The following is a 16,352-nucleotide window of genomic DNA, read 5'->3' on the forward strand; positions in this document are numbered from 1 at the left end:
GACTAGAATTCATTTTTCACTTCTTGAATTCTGTCATATTTCCATGTTCCCTGCATTTATTTTGTGCATAAATAACATAGTATAAATTGGACAAATCTCCCCAAATTTATATTAACTTTATTCACATTAAAGCTGCCACATCTTGTTTAAGTTAGGAATGCTTTCAGGTACCAGGAACAGAGACATTTAAGCAGCTAACACTATCAGGACTTCGATAAGGTATGAGACAAGAAGCCCAAAGAACGTTGTCTTGTGATTGTTCTGACAGCTTAGTAATACGATTAAGAACCCAGATTCTATAACTTACTGTTCACCTTAGCTTGTTAACTTTGTATTCTCAGGCTCATTGCCTCATGAGTGCAACTTTGCTGTCACAACTCCAGACATCATATTCCACACTTAAGAATGGAAGAAAGGAGGGGATATGCATCCAAACGACTCTACTGCTTCTGTTCCTTTTATCGGAAAAGCGACTTTTTCCCCTGTACAGGCCCTCCAGAATATTTCTGGTCATATCATATTAGACCAAACTGAATCATACAGCTAGCTCTAACTGAAACAACAGATAGAAAAAGGCGTATTTGTCTTTCAAATACTGGCAAGAGAAAACGGGGTTAGGACTGGCTTTTGAGATTCAACCAACAGTTTATAGCACATGTCTGTATTATGCATAAAATGCTAGTTCTGCCAGTTAATTACAATAGGTGTGGGACCAGGAAGAGCCCTGGTTTAGAATAAATTCCTCTTTCTGAGAGAAAAATGGTCAAAATTGCTAATGAAGGAGACAGATTAAAACAGGACTTGGGATGAAAGCTATAGCTATGTTAGATAGTGCTGACAATGCTGAGTTGCAGATAGATAACTGAAAGAGAATCTCTAGACAAACCCTATATAGAATGAGGGAAAATTGCATTACTATGCATAGCTCATTACTTGAAACCTTGCAGAAGCTTTAAAACTACAGTAAGGAGAGATCTTTCTAGGGCTATGATTTTTTTTAAGGGAACAAATGATTACAAATCATTTAAAATAGATAAGCCAATAATACCAGCTATGAGTTTACATTAATGGACTCCATTATAATATGCAAAGTACTGAGCTAAGTGAGAGATCTATATCTACAGATACAGATATAGATATATAGATATATATTAAATTTACTAATTTGCCCATATCATACAGGAAGAAGCTCAGCCTAATACTGGAGATCATGCTTTTAACCATACCACATTACTGTTTGTTACTTTATTTGTTCTCAGTATTTACTATAGATTTCATGTATTTGTTTTTTAATCATTCGGATTCATAAAATTTAACTCTTGTTTATAAATTGTAAATAGCCTTTCCTCTACTTTCTTTTCATAGTATATCCAGTTCATGCAAATCCTAAAGTGGCAAAGCTGTTTCAATCGCATCTTTCAAAAACCTAGAATCAACTAATCCAAATTGATTTTGCAGCTAGTTTTAGAAAGCATAGATTAAAAATTACAACTAAGCTGAAAATCCAACCAACCAAAAAAATCAGAACACAAAGACTATATACAAACAATAAAGTAGAAACATAACTATGCATCTATATTAGTGCTAATATAGCGCTAATATAGTCCTATATTAGTCTAATCCCTCCTGTTTCATCTACTCTGAGTTTGTTATCTCTATAGTATAATGGCCAATATTATGTGTAGATAAGTCAGTGGTCCCCTAAGTTATCATGCTATTTATTTCCCTTCACAAGACATAACCCTGTTTGCCCCACGGATACATGGTAACACATATTTGGGTAATCAACTTAAATTTCCCAATCTCAAACCACCCTTTCCTCAACATTTTTTTTTTTTACATTTTCATGTTTTCTTATATTTATTTTTTACTTTCTTTGTCTTTATATCTTTATTATATGCTCCCGAAAATTTAGCTCCTGAATACACATAAGATCCTGAGCATATTTTCAACAATACAATGAAATCCATACCTTTTTATTGCTCAAAAAACTGTAAACCACGTTATATGCTAATTTCCTTTTATTATCTTTTCATCTACTATTAAAATTAGAAATAGATTAAACATTCTAGTTTGCTTGAAGGCACTGCCCTCAAAGGTTAGGTCACAAAAGGGGAGCTTCTACTGATTATAAGAATGTTGGATTGGAAAACCAAGATAATCTTATATGGGAAAGTTTTTTCCTGCTTTATCTCTAGACCTTAGGTTTTCCCTAACGGGCCATCTCTGTCTAATAATCCCTATGCCTTTAACTATTTGAAAGACAAAATAATGAACTTCATAATAGCAAGACCAGCTAATAGTATGATTAGCTGAAGAATGCAATGATGGGAACATACATAGCCTTTTCCTCTCACCAATAATGCAGTGGGCAACCTGACCTGGTATCTGCCACCCTACCTGTACATACAGATTTTTGCTTGCTAAGTCAGCCGTATTTAAACTAAAATATGACAACTATAAATAAAAAAACAAAATAAAGTCCATTTTTAGATTCTGACAAAGCCAAAGTTCATGGACTACTCCTTGAAAACTTGTCACTTAAGGCAAACAGAGAGCCTCAAGAGAAAATTACTACATGGCCTGAATGATTCCTGTTGAAATGATAACCATTGGATGAGGACTGTAAGAAAGATCAATAGCTTAAAATGGTCTCAAGTGAACAATCAGTGCCATTCTCTGTCTTTAATCCTTGAGAGGGGGAAGGGCAGAAAAAAAAAGTCTAAGGTTTTTTAATGAGGCTGTTATTCCATTAATTACTTGAGGCAGTTTTTGTTTCCGTGGAATTAATTAACATGACCCTTCTTTAAGCTCCAGCTGCATGTGATGTCACTGTGCTACGGCAGTGAAGAATAAAACTCAAAAGACAAATGGCTACTTAAGGAATTAAGTTGACTAAAGGAAAAAGCATGTACAGAAGCAGTTCCAATGCTCTGGCTCAGATTCTTTGTCTATATATTGACCGCATTCTAAATAAATTGAATCTATGTAATTTCAGACTTACAAAACCTTAGTTGCTGACCAACGGAAGCAATTTTCAAGTTGGAATCATGTACAGTGGCACTACTCCATCTATTTTACCCATATATATTTTTAAATAATTTGGTCTCCACTTATACAGATTTATTAAATTTCAACATAGTCTGTGATAGCTACCTTAGAAAATCCTTAAAAATAACCAGTAGAGAAGCAAGGCAAATAAGAATAGAGGAGATGTTTAATCTTAAAAACGAAATTATTTTAAGAATCTAGGTTTAATGTATAGAATGGCACAGATTAGAACTGAGTCTTTGGGACTTGTTAATTTGGTATTGACTTTTAAATGTCCCCACCGTTTAGCGTTTCATGAACTCAGATAAGCCATCCTAATCCGTACTGAAACCAGTTAAGTTGCATGCTCTACATTTTGTCCAGATCCTGGTTAAACATACCACGGTGGTGGCCCCAGCTCCAAAACACAAACTAGACCCCGATGACTCCAGGGGGCAGTGACCAAGGTCCAGAAATTCTTCTAACTTTCCTGAGACTAAGGAGCTCCTGACAAAAAGGAGGTGCCACCCTACCCCCAAGGGAACTGAATATCTTCTGAAGAACTGGGCCCCTAAGGATCTCAGGCCAGTTCCCTAGACTTAGAAACTTGTTATAAGAAACATTTAATTACGGCATATGTAAATGGGAGGGGAACTTATTTGAAATACATTTTTAAAAAAACTCCTTTTCAGAGCTTTTAAGATATGTCTTATGTCTCAGAGAATATTTGCCACAGTACTTCTCTTGATTTAGTAAATGTGTTTTTTCTTAAATAACTACCTCTACTATATTTCTTCCCTCTCTAGCCCTAATCAACCTTTTCATTTCTAAAGCCAACAGTTTATGAACCACCAGGCTATTCTGCTATTAAATATGGCTACAGGGGCTTGACAAATCCCAGGTGGCTTTAGTTAGTCAGGGATAGTCTCCTCAACTAACAAGAAAAGGCAGGTATGTTAACGTGTAGATTACAATATAATTCATCTGACCATAAGGCTTCTAAAACACTGGAGTAAGAAGAGATCTACTGTCCTCTCAAACTGGAGCTACACCTTGATTCACCTGGCCTACTGATTAATAATCTTCTCTATCTACCCCTATCTTCTGGAGAATTCCTTCGTAATGGGCTATTGTAGCTGATGCACTCTGAGATCCCAAATATGTAATTAAATTTAAGGATTTATTCCTGAGTGCTTTGATATTGTGGGGTTTTTTTTTAGTTCTTCTCAGCTCTAACTAGATTAATCTTAACATTGATATGATAATCACTTACTTTTTGTAGCAATATTGTTATGTAGAAATATAATTATAGTTAAATTCATTAACAACTACAATTGATTTCTTTTTAAAGGAACACACAAAGGCTTTTGGTTCTCTTCAGTAAACTGTCAAAAAATTGGAAGTACCTACCATAGGGGACTGATTGAGTAACATATGACTAATCATGCAATATAATACTCTGAAGCCATTAAAAAACATATTGTAGAAGAATACGTATTTGCACACACAAAAAAAATGCTCACAATGTACTAAACAAAAAAATCTTACTACGAAATAGTATGTACATACACACACACAAACATTTGCTAGAGAAAACACACAGAAAAAAAGCTAGAAGGACATACATCAAACTATTAAGAGTATCTGAGGACAGTGGGATTAAATGCAACTTTTCTTCTGCATTCCCGAATTTTCTAAGGTTCTGTATTGAACATTATGTTTATAGTTTTTTTAAAAAGCTTTTTAAAAAGAAAAATAGCTCCCAAAGTAATTTCGCAAGTCATTTCTTATACTATTTCACATCTATTATTAGTAAAGGTAATGAAACATTTCACTACCGAAGACTCTCAATTAAGTTTTAATACAAGGGAGGCAGTTTTTCCAGTTGCTTTTAAAAATAGCAAAAAAAAATTACTGGGTCACTACTATGTGCCAAATATTCTCACATATTATATTAAAAGTGAAACATTAAGGAAAGTCAGGAAAAAAAAAGTGGCTGACAATATGTGTGCAGTAATATTATCTTACAATTTTTAAAAGAATCACCACCACCACGCAATAGATAGTTTGATTCGATTAACTTTTATTGAGCATTTACTATGTGGGTGATTCTGTCAAGAGGGCAGTCTAAAGTTAAGCAAAGCTGGAACATAGGCTCAAGGAGGAAGATTAGTTCAATGTCTCAGAATGGGGTTCCACAGATCACCTGCCTCAAAATCCCTATGGTGTTGGTTAAAATGCAGATTCCTGGGGCTGTCAAACCTACTGACTCAAAGTCTCTGGAGGTAAGACTCAGCAATCTACATTTTAAAAACCATTCCAGATGGTTGCTACATTAGTGAAACCCCACTGTTGTAAAAGATCAAGCCAAGTGAATAGGGTTAGAAAAGATCATGAGTCTTAACTGTGAGGCCAAGGAATGAGTTAATTCTATAGAAAATAATTAGGGCAGGGAGAGGAGGAGGTCGGGGACTAGCCAGGGGTTTTGAGCTAGAGAGCAGCATGTTAAGATCTGTGTTTTGGTTCAGTACTACTCATTACAGCATAGGTTGAAAAAGAGAACTGGAAGCACTAGAGAACTGAAGAAAGGGATCTATAATGATGCATTAAAATTGACCAAGAGAATAAAGTGTTTCCCATCCTGGTACCAAAAAGAAAGGTAAGAAGAGGAAGCTCATGAGTGTTACTGATGAACAAATAAGATTATTTGAATGCTGAAATGTTAAACCCAAAAATACAGAGAGGAAGATTTGTAGAAAACTTTACAGTGATTCTTTAATGTCTTTCATTCATTCATTTGTTCAATCACTGACTTGTTACTCACTATGGACCAAACCCTGGTCTAGATGCTGGCTCAAAAAAACAGATGAAAACCACTGAATTATACAGTTTATGTGAATGAACTGTATGATATGTAAATTACACATCAATACAAGTTGTTATTAAAACAAAACAAATTAGATATTTCCCCTATCCTTAAGGGTCTCAGAGAAGTGCTGAGAAGATAGACAACTGCAATGCAGCACGGTAAGTATCAGGCCCCAGGTAAACAGAGTGTTCTGTATGAACACACAGGAGTGTCTTACCCAGACCGAGGTCCAGAGGAACTCATTCATGAACAAAATGTAGAGAAAGCCAGGCAAGGGGAATACTGCAAAGCAGGAAGAAGGAAACCTGGAGAGCACTTGACTTTAAAGTGAAGACCTGAATGCCAGGAAGGAAACATGAGAGGTGAAGCTGGTCCAGGATAAAGGCAAGTCAGGAAGAGGTCTGTGCATTACAGCTTCACTATTCGCAGTGTGGGCCTCAATCCAGCAGCATTGGCATCACCTGGGAATTGTTAGAAATGCAGAGACCTGGGCCCCATCACAGACCTACATCAGAATCTCCATTTTAACAAGATTCCTAGATGATGCAAACGGACGCCGAAGTTTGGGAAGCACTACACCAACAAATTTTTTCTCAAGGCAAAAATCCTATGGGAAATTACTGAAGAATTTCAAGCCAGAGAGTGGCATGATCCAATACATGCAGTACATAAAGAAGATTACTCTGTCAGCGAAACGAAAAATAAATTACAGAAGACCAAAAATTGCTTAGGAAGCTGTTTCAGGATCCAGGAAAGAAATATTAAGGGCTCAAATTGAGTATGGATAGTACCAGGAAATGGTAACTAATTGGTTGGGGGTGGAGGGGGAGTAAATGATTTCTAAGTGAACCGCGGGCCTTACGAAATCCAACACCTTCCGAGTGCTGTAAGGATTCCATTCTAGGGTGCTATCTTAACACTGGGCATATTTTGCTCCACTCTAATTGTTTTAAAGCATGTACTGATGTTGAAGGTCTTTCAAGCTCATGACTGCCTACTGAAAGAAATTCACCTTGACCACTTCAAACAAATGGAAATTTGTTTTAATTAGGATATATCATCTACAATGAAATAACAAATTTTTAGATAATTTTTAAGTTAATATTACATTGTTTATACTCTTAAGACAGTAGCTTCCTGGTTTTTTCTCTTTTTAAAATTCTTTCTAATTTAATTATTCCCCCAATGAGATAACAGCTGCCAAAATCAAGGAGAAATAGTGAATAAAAGCAACAATGATGAAAATGTTGAGAAAAAAAGTTTAGATTTCTAAAAGGTTAAATTTTTAAAATAAATGTATATATTTCTAGTCTAAGAGGATTTCTCAAAATGAAGTAAAGGTACTAGACAGCAAAAAGCATCTCACAGAAGTGGGACATCTGGTCATCCTAGCCCTGAAGCAATGTACATAAAAAGTGCTATTTTTAAAAATGAAACAAATATGAATACCCTACCCTGCATAAATGTAAATGTCAACCTTTGCCAAGGAGACCTGGAATCTAAATTGACTAAAACTGACTAATTCAAGCAAACATTTATGTACAAAGAAGCTTATCATAGTATATTTCTTATAACAGTGAAAATGCACAACAGTAAATTATGGTATATTCAGATGACAGAATATTATGCAGCCATTAAAAACATTCTCAATGAATATTTAACAATATAAAAATTCTCACAATACATGTTAAGTTTTAAAATTATAAAAATTACCATTGAGGGTATAGATAAAAGACTTAACAAAGTAAATCAATAGTTGGCAATGATTATTTCTGGGTAGTATAATTAGTTTATTTTTAATTTTATGTTTCTGTATTTTCCAAAATTGTCTACATCATTTTTTTCTAAGCAGAAAAATTTACTGAAAAGTCAATTATATTTTTAAAAATTTTTTTCCAATTAATCTGTTTCTGTTTTTAATTCTTTCTCACTTTTTCTAACCCTATCTAAGTCTAAAGGTCCACGACAGAGATTCTTAAGCAGAAGGGGGGAAGCAGTGGGGAGGGGGCCTGTCTGTAGACAATATGGACTGGCTGTCACAACTGGGGGAAATTACTGGATCTAGCAGATAAAGGATAGAGATTTAGCTAAATGTCTTACAACGTATGGCACAAGCCCCCAGAAAAAAAAAGAATTATCTAGTCTACTATGTCAGTAGTGCAGAGGTTGTGAAATCTTGGTCTAGGACGAAAAAAAATGAGCATAAGCAGAAAGAGTGGGTTAAAATACAATATTAGCTGAGTGGGTTTAACTTTTCATTTCTAAAATAAGATTTTTAAAATCATATAAATTGGGTTAATGAAAGTTTAATCTAGGCTTTAACCCAAATTCCTTATTATTAAGATAAGTATTTCCTGATTTAATGAATATCTCCAGTTCTGCTCCCAACCTGAGAATGATGCTTGTCAAACTATAAGATTTTTCTCAACTTGAGCTCTCTATATAGAGATCAATCCTAAATATAAAAGTGTTTTAAAGTCTACAGCCATGCCACCCTGGACACACTAGAGATCATCTGATCTTGGAAGCTAAGCAGGGTCGGGCCTGGTTAGTACTTGGATGGTACAAGTTGTGCAAGCAAAAAAAAAAAAAAAAAAGTGTGTTAAGCACTGCTACAAAATGTCTTAAAAAGAGAAATCATATCTTTAAAGTAATAGCTGGTTATTGTACATACTCTGGTATGGTAAGCTGAATAACTAGTTCTAACTAGTCTAAAAACTAGTCAAACGCAAATGTTTAATTGTTTAAAATACACACACACACACACACACACACACACAGAAAATGATTTATGTAAACTTACACAAAATTACTTCCTATTGTGATGTCAGATTCAAGGAGTGGCAACAAGGCAAAAGTACATGGAGTTGAGGAAATGAAGTACCCTCTTCGATCTAAGTTAGTAAATAACAAGTGTGTGGTTATAACAAAGTACAACAGAGCATGAGGGGTGACTGGATGAAATAAAGCAGTAGAGGGATCGAGAAGCAGAAGGCAAGGCAGAAGGTAAGAGAGCAGAAAAAGACACTGCACCGATGATGAATGAAGGATGATTCGGACAGTCGAAAAGGGGTGATAGGAAATTTTGCACCTTTTCTCTGAGTGAAAATGAGGGAAGAGATTAATATATGCAAGAAAGATGTGAAAGAAATAAGGGAAAATAAAATGCTGAGGAAATCTGGCAGAAAGAGATCAGAAGGAAAGGCGATACGGTTCAAGGTTCCCTAATTCATTAAGATGGAATAAAAAATACTTCCAAGTCTCTAATATGCTTTTAGCAACAATGCTTGTATAAATTCTCCATGGCTTTTTTTTTTAATTAAAAATGATTCTCTAAAGGAAAGATACCCAATGTTTTTCTCTTTATGCAAAACTCTCCCAATCTTCTTTTAGTGATTGGTTCATAATGGATATCAATTAAGGGTAGCTGTTTTGTTGTCTACCAGCACTATTCCTTCTAGTGGAGAACAGTTCTCAGCCACTCCACCAGGTCTGAGTGGGACTAATGATCACAATCCTGCCCTCCCCGCGGCCCCTGTGGCAAGCACAACTTGACCACTCGTATTCTTCCCCTACAGCCTACACAGTGCAATGAAAGGAGAAGGCACATGACCCTGAGCAAGGGCAACCCGAATTTCTCTAACAGGCTCCTTTTCTCCAGGTCCAGAGCTAGACCATGTGGTATGCAGGTGCCATTGACCATCTTTTTCAACCCAAAAAGAGCTGTCCTAAGATATAACCAATGTCAAACAGCACAGTCTGACATGACAGCCAGTGACAGAGAGCCCCAGAGACCACATCTGAGCCTTAGAGCCAGCCATCCCTGGGCTTTAAGGTCATACAAGCAAATAAAATCCTTTCTGGCTTCGAATTGGGTTTCTGTTATTTCCAACTAAAATTGCTCTGGCTAGTAAACTGTTTAATACTGTCAAATAGAGGTTTTGGTAAGTGGGTGCGTCAGACCTATCATCCGCAAGTTACCCAGGCCCTTCTCTTGATGTACTACATTTTAACTGACATCATAACTCAAGGTAAAGAATTTCATAAATGTAAAACGTAATGTTTAAAGCAGAAATTCATTTTAAATGACATATTTATTTCAAGTATATTACAAGTATCTCCACTGAACTAATTTAATGTTAGAAACTTCAATTGTTGCTGTTAAATACTTCACCATTTGCCCAGCTCACCTTCATCTTTCTAAAGAGTTCTACTCTTTTAATCTATCTAGCCTCTACATTGCCTTGATGACTTTATTTCTCCTATTCTGAAAATCCTCTAGTTTCAGTGTATATTTATTAAGAAGTAGAAACCCCATCCACACGCAAAGGATTTTCAGACAGGACCATTGCATGTTTTTGTACGAATGACCGAAGATAAGACAAAACTTGTCTTTTTTGTGTCTAGTCTCCCTCCAGTCTAGCATTTTGCTCACTTTTTTTAGCCACAGCAGGACATCAGGCCAAAGGTAGACAGATGGTCTCTATGAACACTGAGGGGGTGGAAAACACATTTTCCCCTTGATTTCAATTAAGTTTGGAGTCATTATTTTGAAATCAAAACATACAATTGGTTCAGTTGTACAAGGAGATATTTAATGCTAACAGCTGCTGGTTAAGGAGACTTCCAACTGAGGAGGGCTTAGCAGAAAAATGTAAAATGCGTGAGGCAGGAAGAAGTCAGGGATAAATTTCTGCAAAGTTCAAAAATCTGTATCAGCACAAACCCAGACTGATATTACAACTCAGGGAGAGGAGACGTGTTAAAGGGCAAAACTGACCACTAAGGCTGAGGAAACAAAACATCAAAGGCAGACATCATTAACAAAAGTAAAGGGGTAGGTGTGTGAAGAGAAGATTAAACAACTACCTAAACTATCCCACTTATTCCCACCGCCCACTGTTAGTGAAACTCCACAGGAGTGACTCCCAAGTTCAGTCCTCTGTATTAAGTATCTCTATTGACCTCACTAAGGTGGAACTGTAACATACATTTTTTAGAAACAAACAAACAAAACAAACCCTTCTCTCTGCCCTGGTGGGCAAGCACAACTCTAAAATACTCTCTGAATAAGCTGGGGTTAGAGAAGAAGCTAATCACAAGGGAACTTTTGAGGATAATGTTCTGTATCTTGTTTGTGGGGGGTGGTTATATAACAGAATATATTTGTTAAAACACAAGTGTACATTTAAAATGAGTGAATTGTATTACATGTAAAATACACCTCAATAAAGTTGATTAGAGAGAGAGAGAGACAGACAGTGAGAGGAAAAGAGGCGGGGAGAAAATGCCCAGGCAGACAAATGGAAAAAGTCCGGGAAGACCACTGTGGGACAGACAGCATAACTGTGGGGTGGAATGGGAGGAGTGGGGTTATCCACACAATATTTTACCGAGGGCCAGACCTTATTCTATAGATCAGCCAGGAGTTTACACTTCCAATAGTACCTTATACTTCATCAGGAACTGTCCAAAGTGGCGACAAATTCAAGTTCACCTTCCAGTGGGCCATGTGCCCCTGGATTCTCCCAATAGAGAATCCATTATAAATCCATCATAAAATGAAAAACAGAGAAGCAAAATTACCTTCTGAGATAAGAGGTAAGGTAAGGGGGTTCATCTCTCCTCTCCCACACTCTCCTATAGAAAAGTTAGTGCCCCCCTTAACCCTTTGGAGGTTGTAGTTAAATCTCCGGAACCCCATTCACAGACCTTCCCTCCAGTGTTCCCCTACTTTAAAAAGCTAAAGCACCAAAGAGATTTAAACTATTTATCAGTAGCAACTCTCATTAGAATTAGAATCTCTCTGTCATCTTTTAGCCACTGGGCAAAACATTGAACTTTCACACTTCAAGAGAAAGCAACAAATTTTAAGAGGAAATCATGAGCATTCTGCTTTGCTCCAATAGTTTAAAGAAGTATTTCTGAGTAGCTTACAAGGTCCAAAGAGACAGCAAAAATTCATGATGTAATGGGGATTAACTTTTAGTTTCCAAAGCTAGAGCTAGCATTACTCCTCCTTCCTATCCTATATCTAACCCATCACAAAGACCTGTCTCTCAGATTTGTCCCCTTCTTTCCCATACCTTCTGCATGCACCTCAGTCTACCAGACAGACCTTCATCACAACACATTTTGTTTCCTACAACAGCTGGTCTCCCTGGCTCCCAGTTCTCCTATTACTCATCCTGCTCAACATGCCTGAAAATGTGCTTACTTGTTTAACCACTTCTTTATACCCTGCTTTATTCTTGCAAGTGGAGTAATCATCCCAAACCATTATTTTCAGTCGATCTCTCTTCTAAGTATTCTTTCATTCATCCAATAAATATTTAATCAGCACCTACTGTGTGTAAGACATTGTACTAGGTTCTACAGAAGGTAAACAAAACTCTAATCGGCATCTCAGGGGGGCTTAAGTGTCGTGGGAGTGGCAGACATATATACAAATAACTATAAGACAGAAATGCGTACAGGTCATTAGGACAGAACTGTCAGCTAGATGTCAGGTAAAATTAGAATTGGTAAAGAAGTAGGATGTAAACAGACAAGGGAAAGGCTGCTGAGGTTTCCAACCTGAGGGACTAGGAGAACTGCAGTGCCATTAACAGTCCTAGGGGAAAGAAGAAATACAGATGGAAGGGGCATGACAAGAGGCTTTGAGGAAAGTGAATGCACTTGCCAAACCCCAAATCAGGCCACATGATCAGCAATGAAATTGCCATCCTGCTTTAAGATGCTGGAAGCAGTCTGAAAAATGTAATTATGACACGAAAATATTAGAATTTCCAGGATTGATGGTTTAAAGGGACGATGGCATAGAATATAAAACTGAAACTATCCCAGAAAAAAATCTAGGCCCTGTAGCTTCGGTAGGAATGAGGGAATACAGTGGGAAAGGAAGGTTACAGCTATACAATCTACTGGCTTAAACAGCTGATTCATCTAGGAAAGTTTACATAGCTCTTAAGCAGGGGTTTTTAAGTCCTTTTGCACTGTTACAAAACTGAACATCCTGACACACCATGGGGAATCCTAATGAATTAACTTCAGGTAATGTTGGCCATTCTACAGCATTTATGGTGCTATCCATGGTGTCTGGGAACCTCAAGCGAAGAGGACTAGCATGTCATTTTATTGCTGCTGGTAAATACCTAGGTTTAATTAATAAATCCTGCTCCATGAATGCCGAATTCTTTGAAGCTGCTGAGAGCATCTATGAGTGATGTTATGATTCAGATATCCACTAGCAAGTCAAGACTAGTAAATATTTTCAAAATTAGAAGCAATGAGATATTATACACACCTTCAATTCTTTTAGGAACAAGCCAAGTAGATTTAAAAACAAATCAACACCAACCATATGAATATACTAAAACCACTAAACTGTACACTTTAAATTGATTAATTTTATAGAAGCTGTTCTTTTAAAAACCAACTTGTTTTAACCAAAATGTTAGTTTCTAGAAATGTTATATCCTAGCAACCTAGCCATTGCCCTTAAAATATTTATACTGTTGAAAAAAATTGCAAAATGAAAGGCTCACTAAAGTGCTGTGACAAATCAATCATTTTAGCTAAAAAAAAAAATAAACTGAATGTCTCTTGCCTTTCACCATAATACAAGCTGATCTGTATCACACATCAAAATGCCTATAAGCTCTAAAACATTTTTTTAAAGGGAACTTTTCAGATTTAACCACTATGTTGAATATCATAATTATGTCATGTCACTAATACATCTTTCCTAGTTATCTACCCCAGAACTTCCTTTCCTATAATCTTCTGCAAGGGAAATATTCTTGTGTTTATCGATTGATATTATTTCTAAGGATTTCCCTCTTCCTCTAATAATCACCACTCAAGCTTTTATCTCTAGAGTCATTCATTCAACACCCCCAAGTCCTAAACTGCTCCCTACCTTCTACTAATACCATACCAGCTGTCTGCCTGCTGTTGAGTAACAGCAGCTAATTGGTGCCCTTGGAAATTCAAAATGGGTCAAGAATATAAGAAGCAGACTGTAAGCCCTTTGAGGGAAAGGATTGTGTATTGTTTGTTAGAACCTCCCAAAACTGAGCAGAGTACCTGGCACCATTTTTGCCCACCATTAAGCTAAAGTCCACTCACAAAAAGAATTAGCAAAAGTAATGAAGTGACCAGATTATTTTTAGGCATAATTGTATTTAGAAGAAAGCTTAAACTCAACTTTAGTCTCCATGTCTAAACCAGTCTGTCTTTACAATGACTAGGAGGTGAATTTTAAAACAGATTATAATAAAGCTATGACTGAAGCCCAAGACATTACAGTTTAAAAATTATAGTGTCTTTTTTTTCCCTGCAAATTATTCTTGGGAGAAAAAAATAGACCCAAAATCCAAGAGCAATTTATTTATCCAATCACTCTCTAGTTAACTCACCTGCAAATTAAGCAGTTGAAGGATGGCCTCCTCACAACAGTGAAAGGGGCAGGGGAACTGAACTATACAAAGTAACTAAGGAATATTTACAGATCTTTATCTCTTCCTGTGAAAATGACTCTCATATTTCTTAGTAGCCACCTCATACATTTATTTTAAGGATTAAATGAGTTAAACTGTAAAGCACTTAGAACAATACCAGGCACATAGTAGGTTCTATATAAATGTTTGTTAATAAAGTAACTTTGAATCAGCTTCCAACTGCATACATTCATGTATGCAGAGATCTGCAATCCCTACAAAAAGTACCAGGTTTAGAGAGAAGTTCCAATTCCAACTGTGCCGTCTTTAAATCTGGGGCTGGAAAGAAAGGGGTCCCAGAGAATATTTCATGTAAACTCTTCATTTCATGGCTGAAGAAATCAATCGTATACCTCGTAGAGAAATTCAAGGTTACAAAATGCTTCCCTATTTATTATTAAGTTTAATCCTCCTAAGAGATGCAGGGCAGGTATAATTAACCCGAATAAGGAAACTGAAGCACAGATTGGTTAAAGACCTGCCCAAGGCCACACAGTAAATGAAAAGGTCTGAGGCTACAACCTAGTTCCCTTTTGATGGGGGTCCAGACCTGTTTTCTCCATATAACATGCTGCATCTTGGGCCCTATGTTTCCTTGGGTCACCTCTGGAGGCAATGATTCTAGAACCCTAAATGGAGGTTCTACTGCAAAGGGAACTTGAAAAGTTAAGGCAATTCTGTTAACTGTAATTAGAAGTAATTGATAGCTGGCAAAACACCTACTTACACATGAATTACAGTATAAAATGCCAATGATAACACATTCACAAAGGGCACGGCACACTGCCCAAGGCAAATTTTCAGAAGTCTCCAAAGGGACAGTTCTCCAAAATAAGCCATTCAGCAATTACCAGACCCAGAGAATACTGATGTCAATATTACAAAGAAAATGATGCCACTTCCCTTTAAATTAAACCCAGAAGGAAAAGGCTTGCCCCAGCAGATGGTGAAGACATGGAGCCTAACAAGGCACTAAGGGATTACACGCAGGTTGCAAACTCCCAGCGACGGATGATTACGGACCAGCCCATGAATCAGCTCGCATTCACAGGGCTGCATCATCCCCAGGGGCTCACCATCTCAGGACAGCCATCTGAAATCGGGCAGCTAAAGGTGACGATCGGCTGGCGACCGTTGCAGGATTTCAAATAATCTCACAGAAAGGTTGGCCGACGGTAGAAGCGGCACTGCATACCAACACAAGATGTTATTTTAAGAGCGTGTCCCCAAGGGAGGCACCATCTGATCGACCAGAGAAGCATCTCCCACCAGCTAGGATTTTCTCTAAAGCGAAACGGAGGACTGGGCAATTCCGACCCAGGCCCACCCTAGTAAATGCACACGAGTCCCCTTCCCAGAAACGCGCTCTGCTCCCTGCCCAAGACCCCTGCAGGGGCCGCAGAGACAGACCCCCGAGGCCGGCCTCCCTCCGCCGCCTTCATCCCCATCACCGCCCGAAAGAGGAAGGCGCGTCGGCGGGCGACGGGCGTCCGGGGCCGGGGATTCGGAAATGCTCGGAAGCGGGGTGGTGCCCGCTGTCCAGCCCTCGCGCCCCCGCCCCTCCGCAGCCTGACAGCCGGCGGCCCCTGTCCGCCGCCCGCGGGGCGCCCTACCTTTGTGTAGAGCTCGGACGCGGCCATGGCGGGCCCGCCGCGCCGACGCCCCCCGCCTGTGCGGAGGCCGCTCCTCGCCTGGGCGGCCGCCCGCGCCGACTAGGAAGCGCCCAGGCTGCCGCGGGCGGGAAGCAGGGCCGGGCGGGCGGGGCGGGGCGGCTCAGGCGCGGGCGGCCCGCGGGGGCCTCGCCATCGCTCCCGGGCTCGCCGCGAGCAGCTACGAGCGCTCCGCGTGCCCGGGATCCTCGGAGTCTCCGCGCAGCCCCTTGGCGGAGGGTGATGCTGCCGCCGCCGCCGCCGCCGCCCTGTGCATTGTGGGAGCGGGAGGAGGCTGCTCCG

The 16,352-nt window shown here is 38.5% G+C and overlaps 1 protein-coding gene across 8 annotated transcripts in view; it reads right to left on the reverse strand.

Moving 5' to 3' along the window:
- MYO5A (myosin VA) overlaps positions 1-16,108 on the reverse strand; it is a 158,773-nt gene extending 142,665 nt beyond the window's left edge. For 7 of the 8 annotated variants that reach the window (XM_036218230.1, XM_036218224.1, XM_036218226.1 and 4 more), the window contains exon 1: positions 16,014-16,108. In XM_036218230.1, the coding sequence (XP_036074123.1) occupies positions 16,014-16,040 (27 nt within the window). In that variant the 5' untranslated portion in view covers positions 16,041-16,108. Of the gene's footprint in view, positions 1-15,476; positions 15,869-16,013 lie in introns of those variants that run through there. The other variant, XM_036218225.1, reaches the window with a different exon arrangement.
- Positions 16,109-16,352: the final 244 nt, after the last annotated feature.

This window comes from Rousettus aegyptiacus, unplaced genomic scaffold (assembly GCF_014176215.1).
Source record: "Rousettus aegyptiacus isolate mRouAeg1 unplaced genomic scaffold, mRouAeg1.p scaffold_m13_p_3, whole genome shotgun sequence".
NCBI classification, from domain to species: Eukaryota; Metazoa; Chordata; class Mammalia; order Chiroptera; family Pteropodidae; genus Rousettus; species Rousettus aegyptiacus.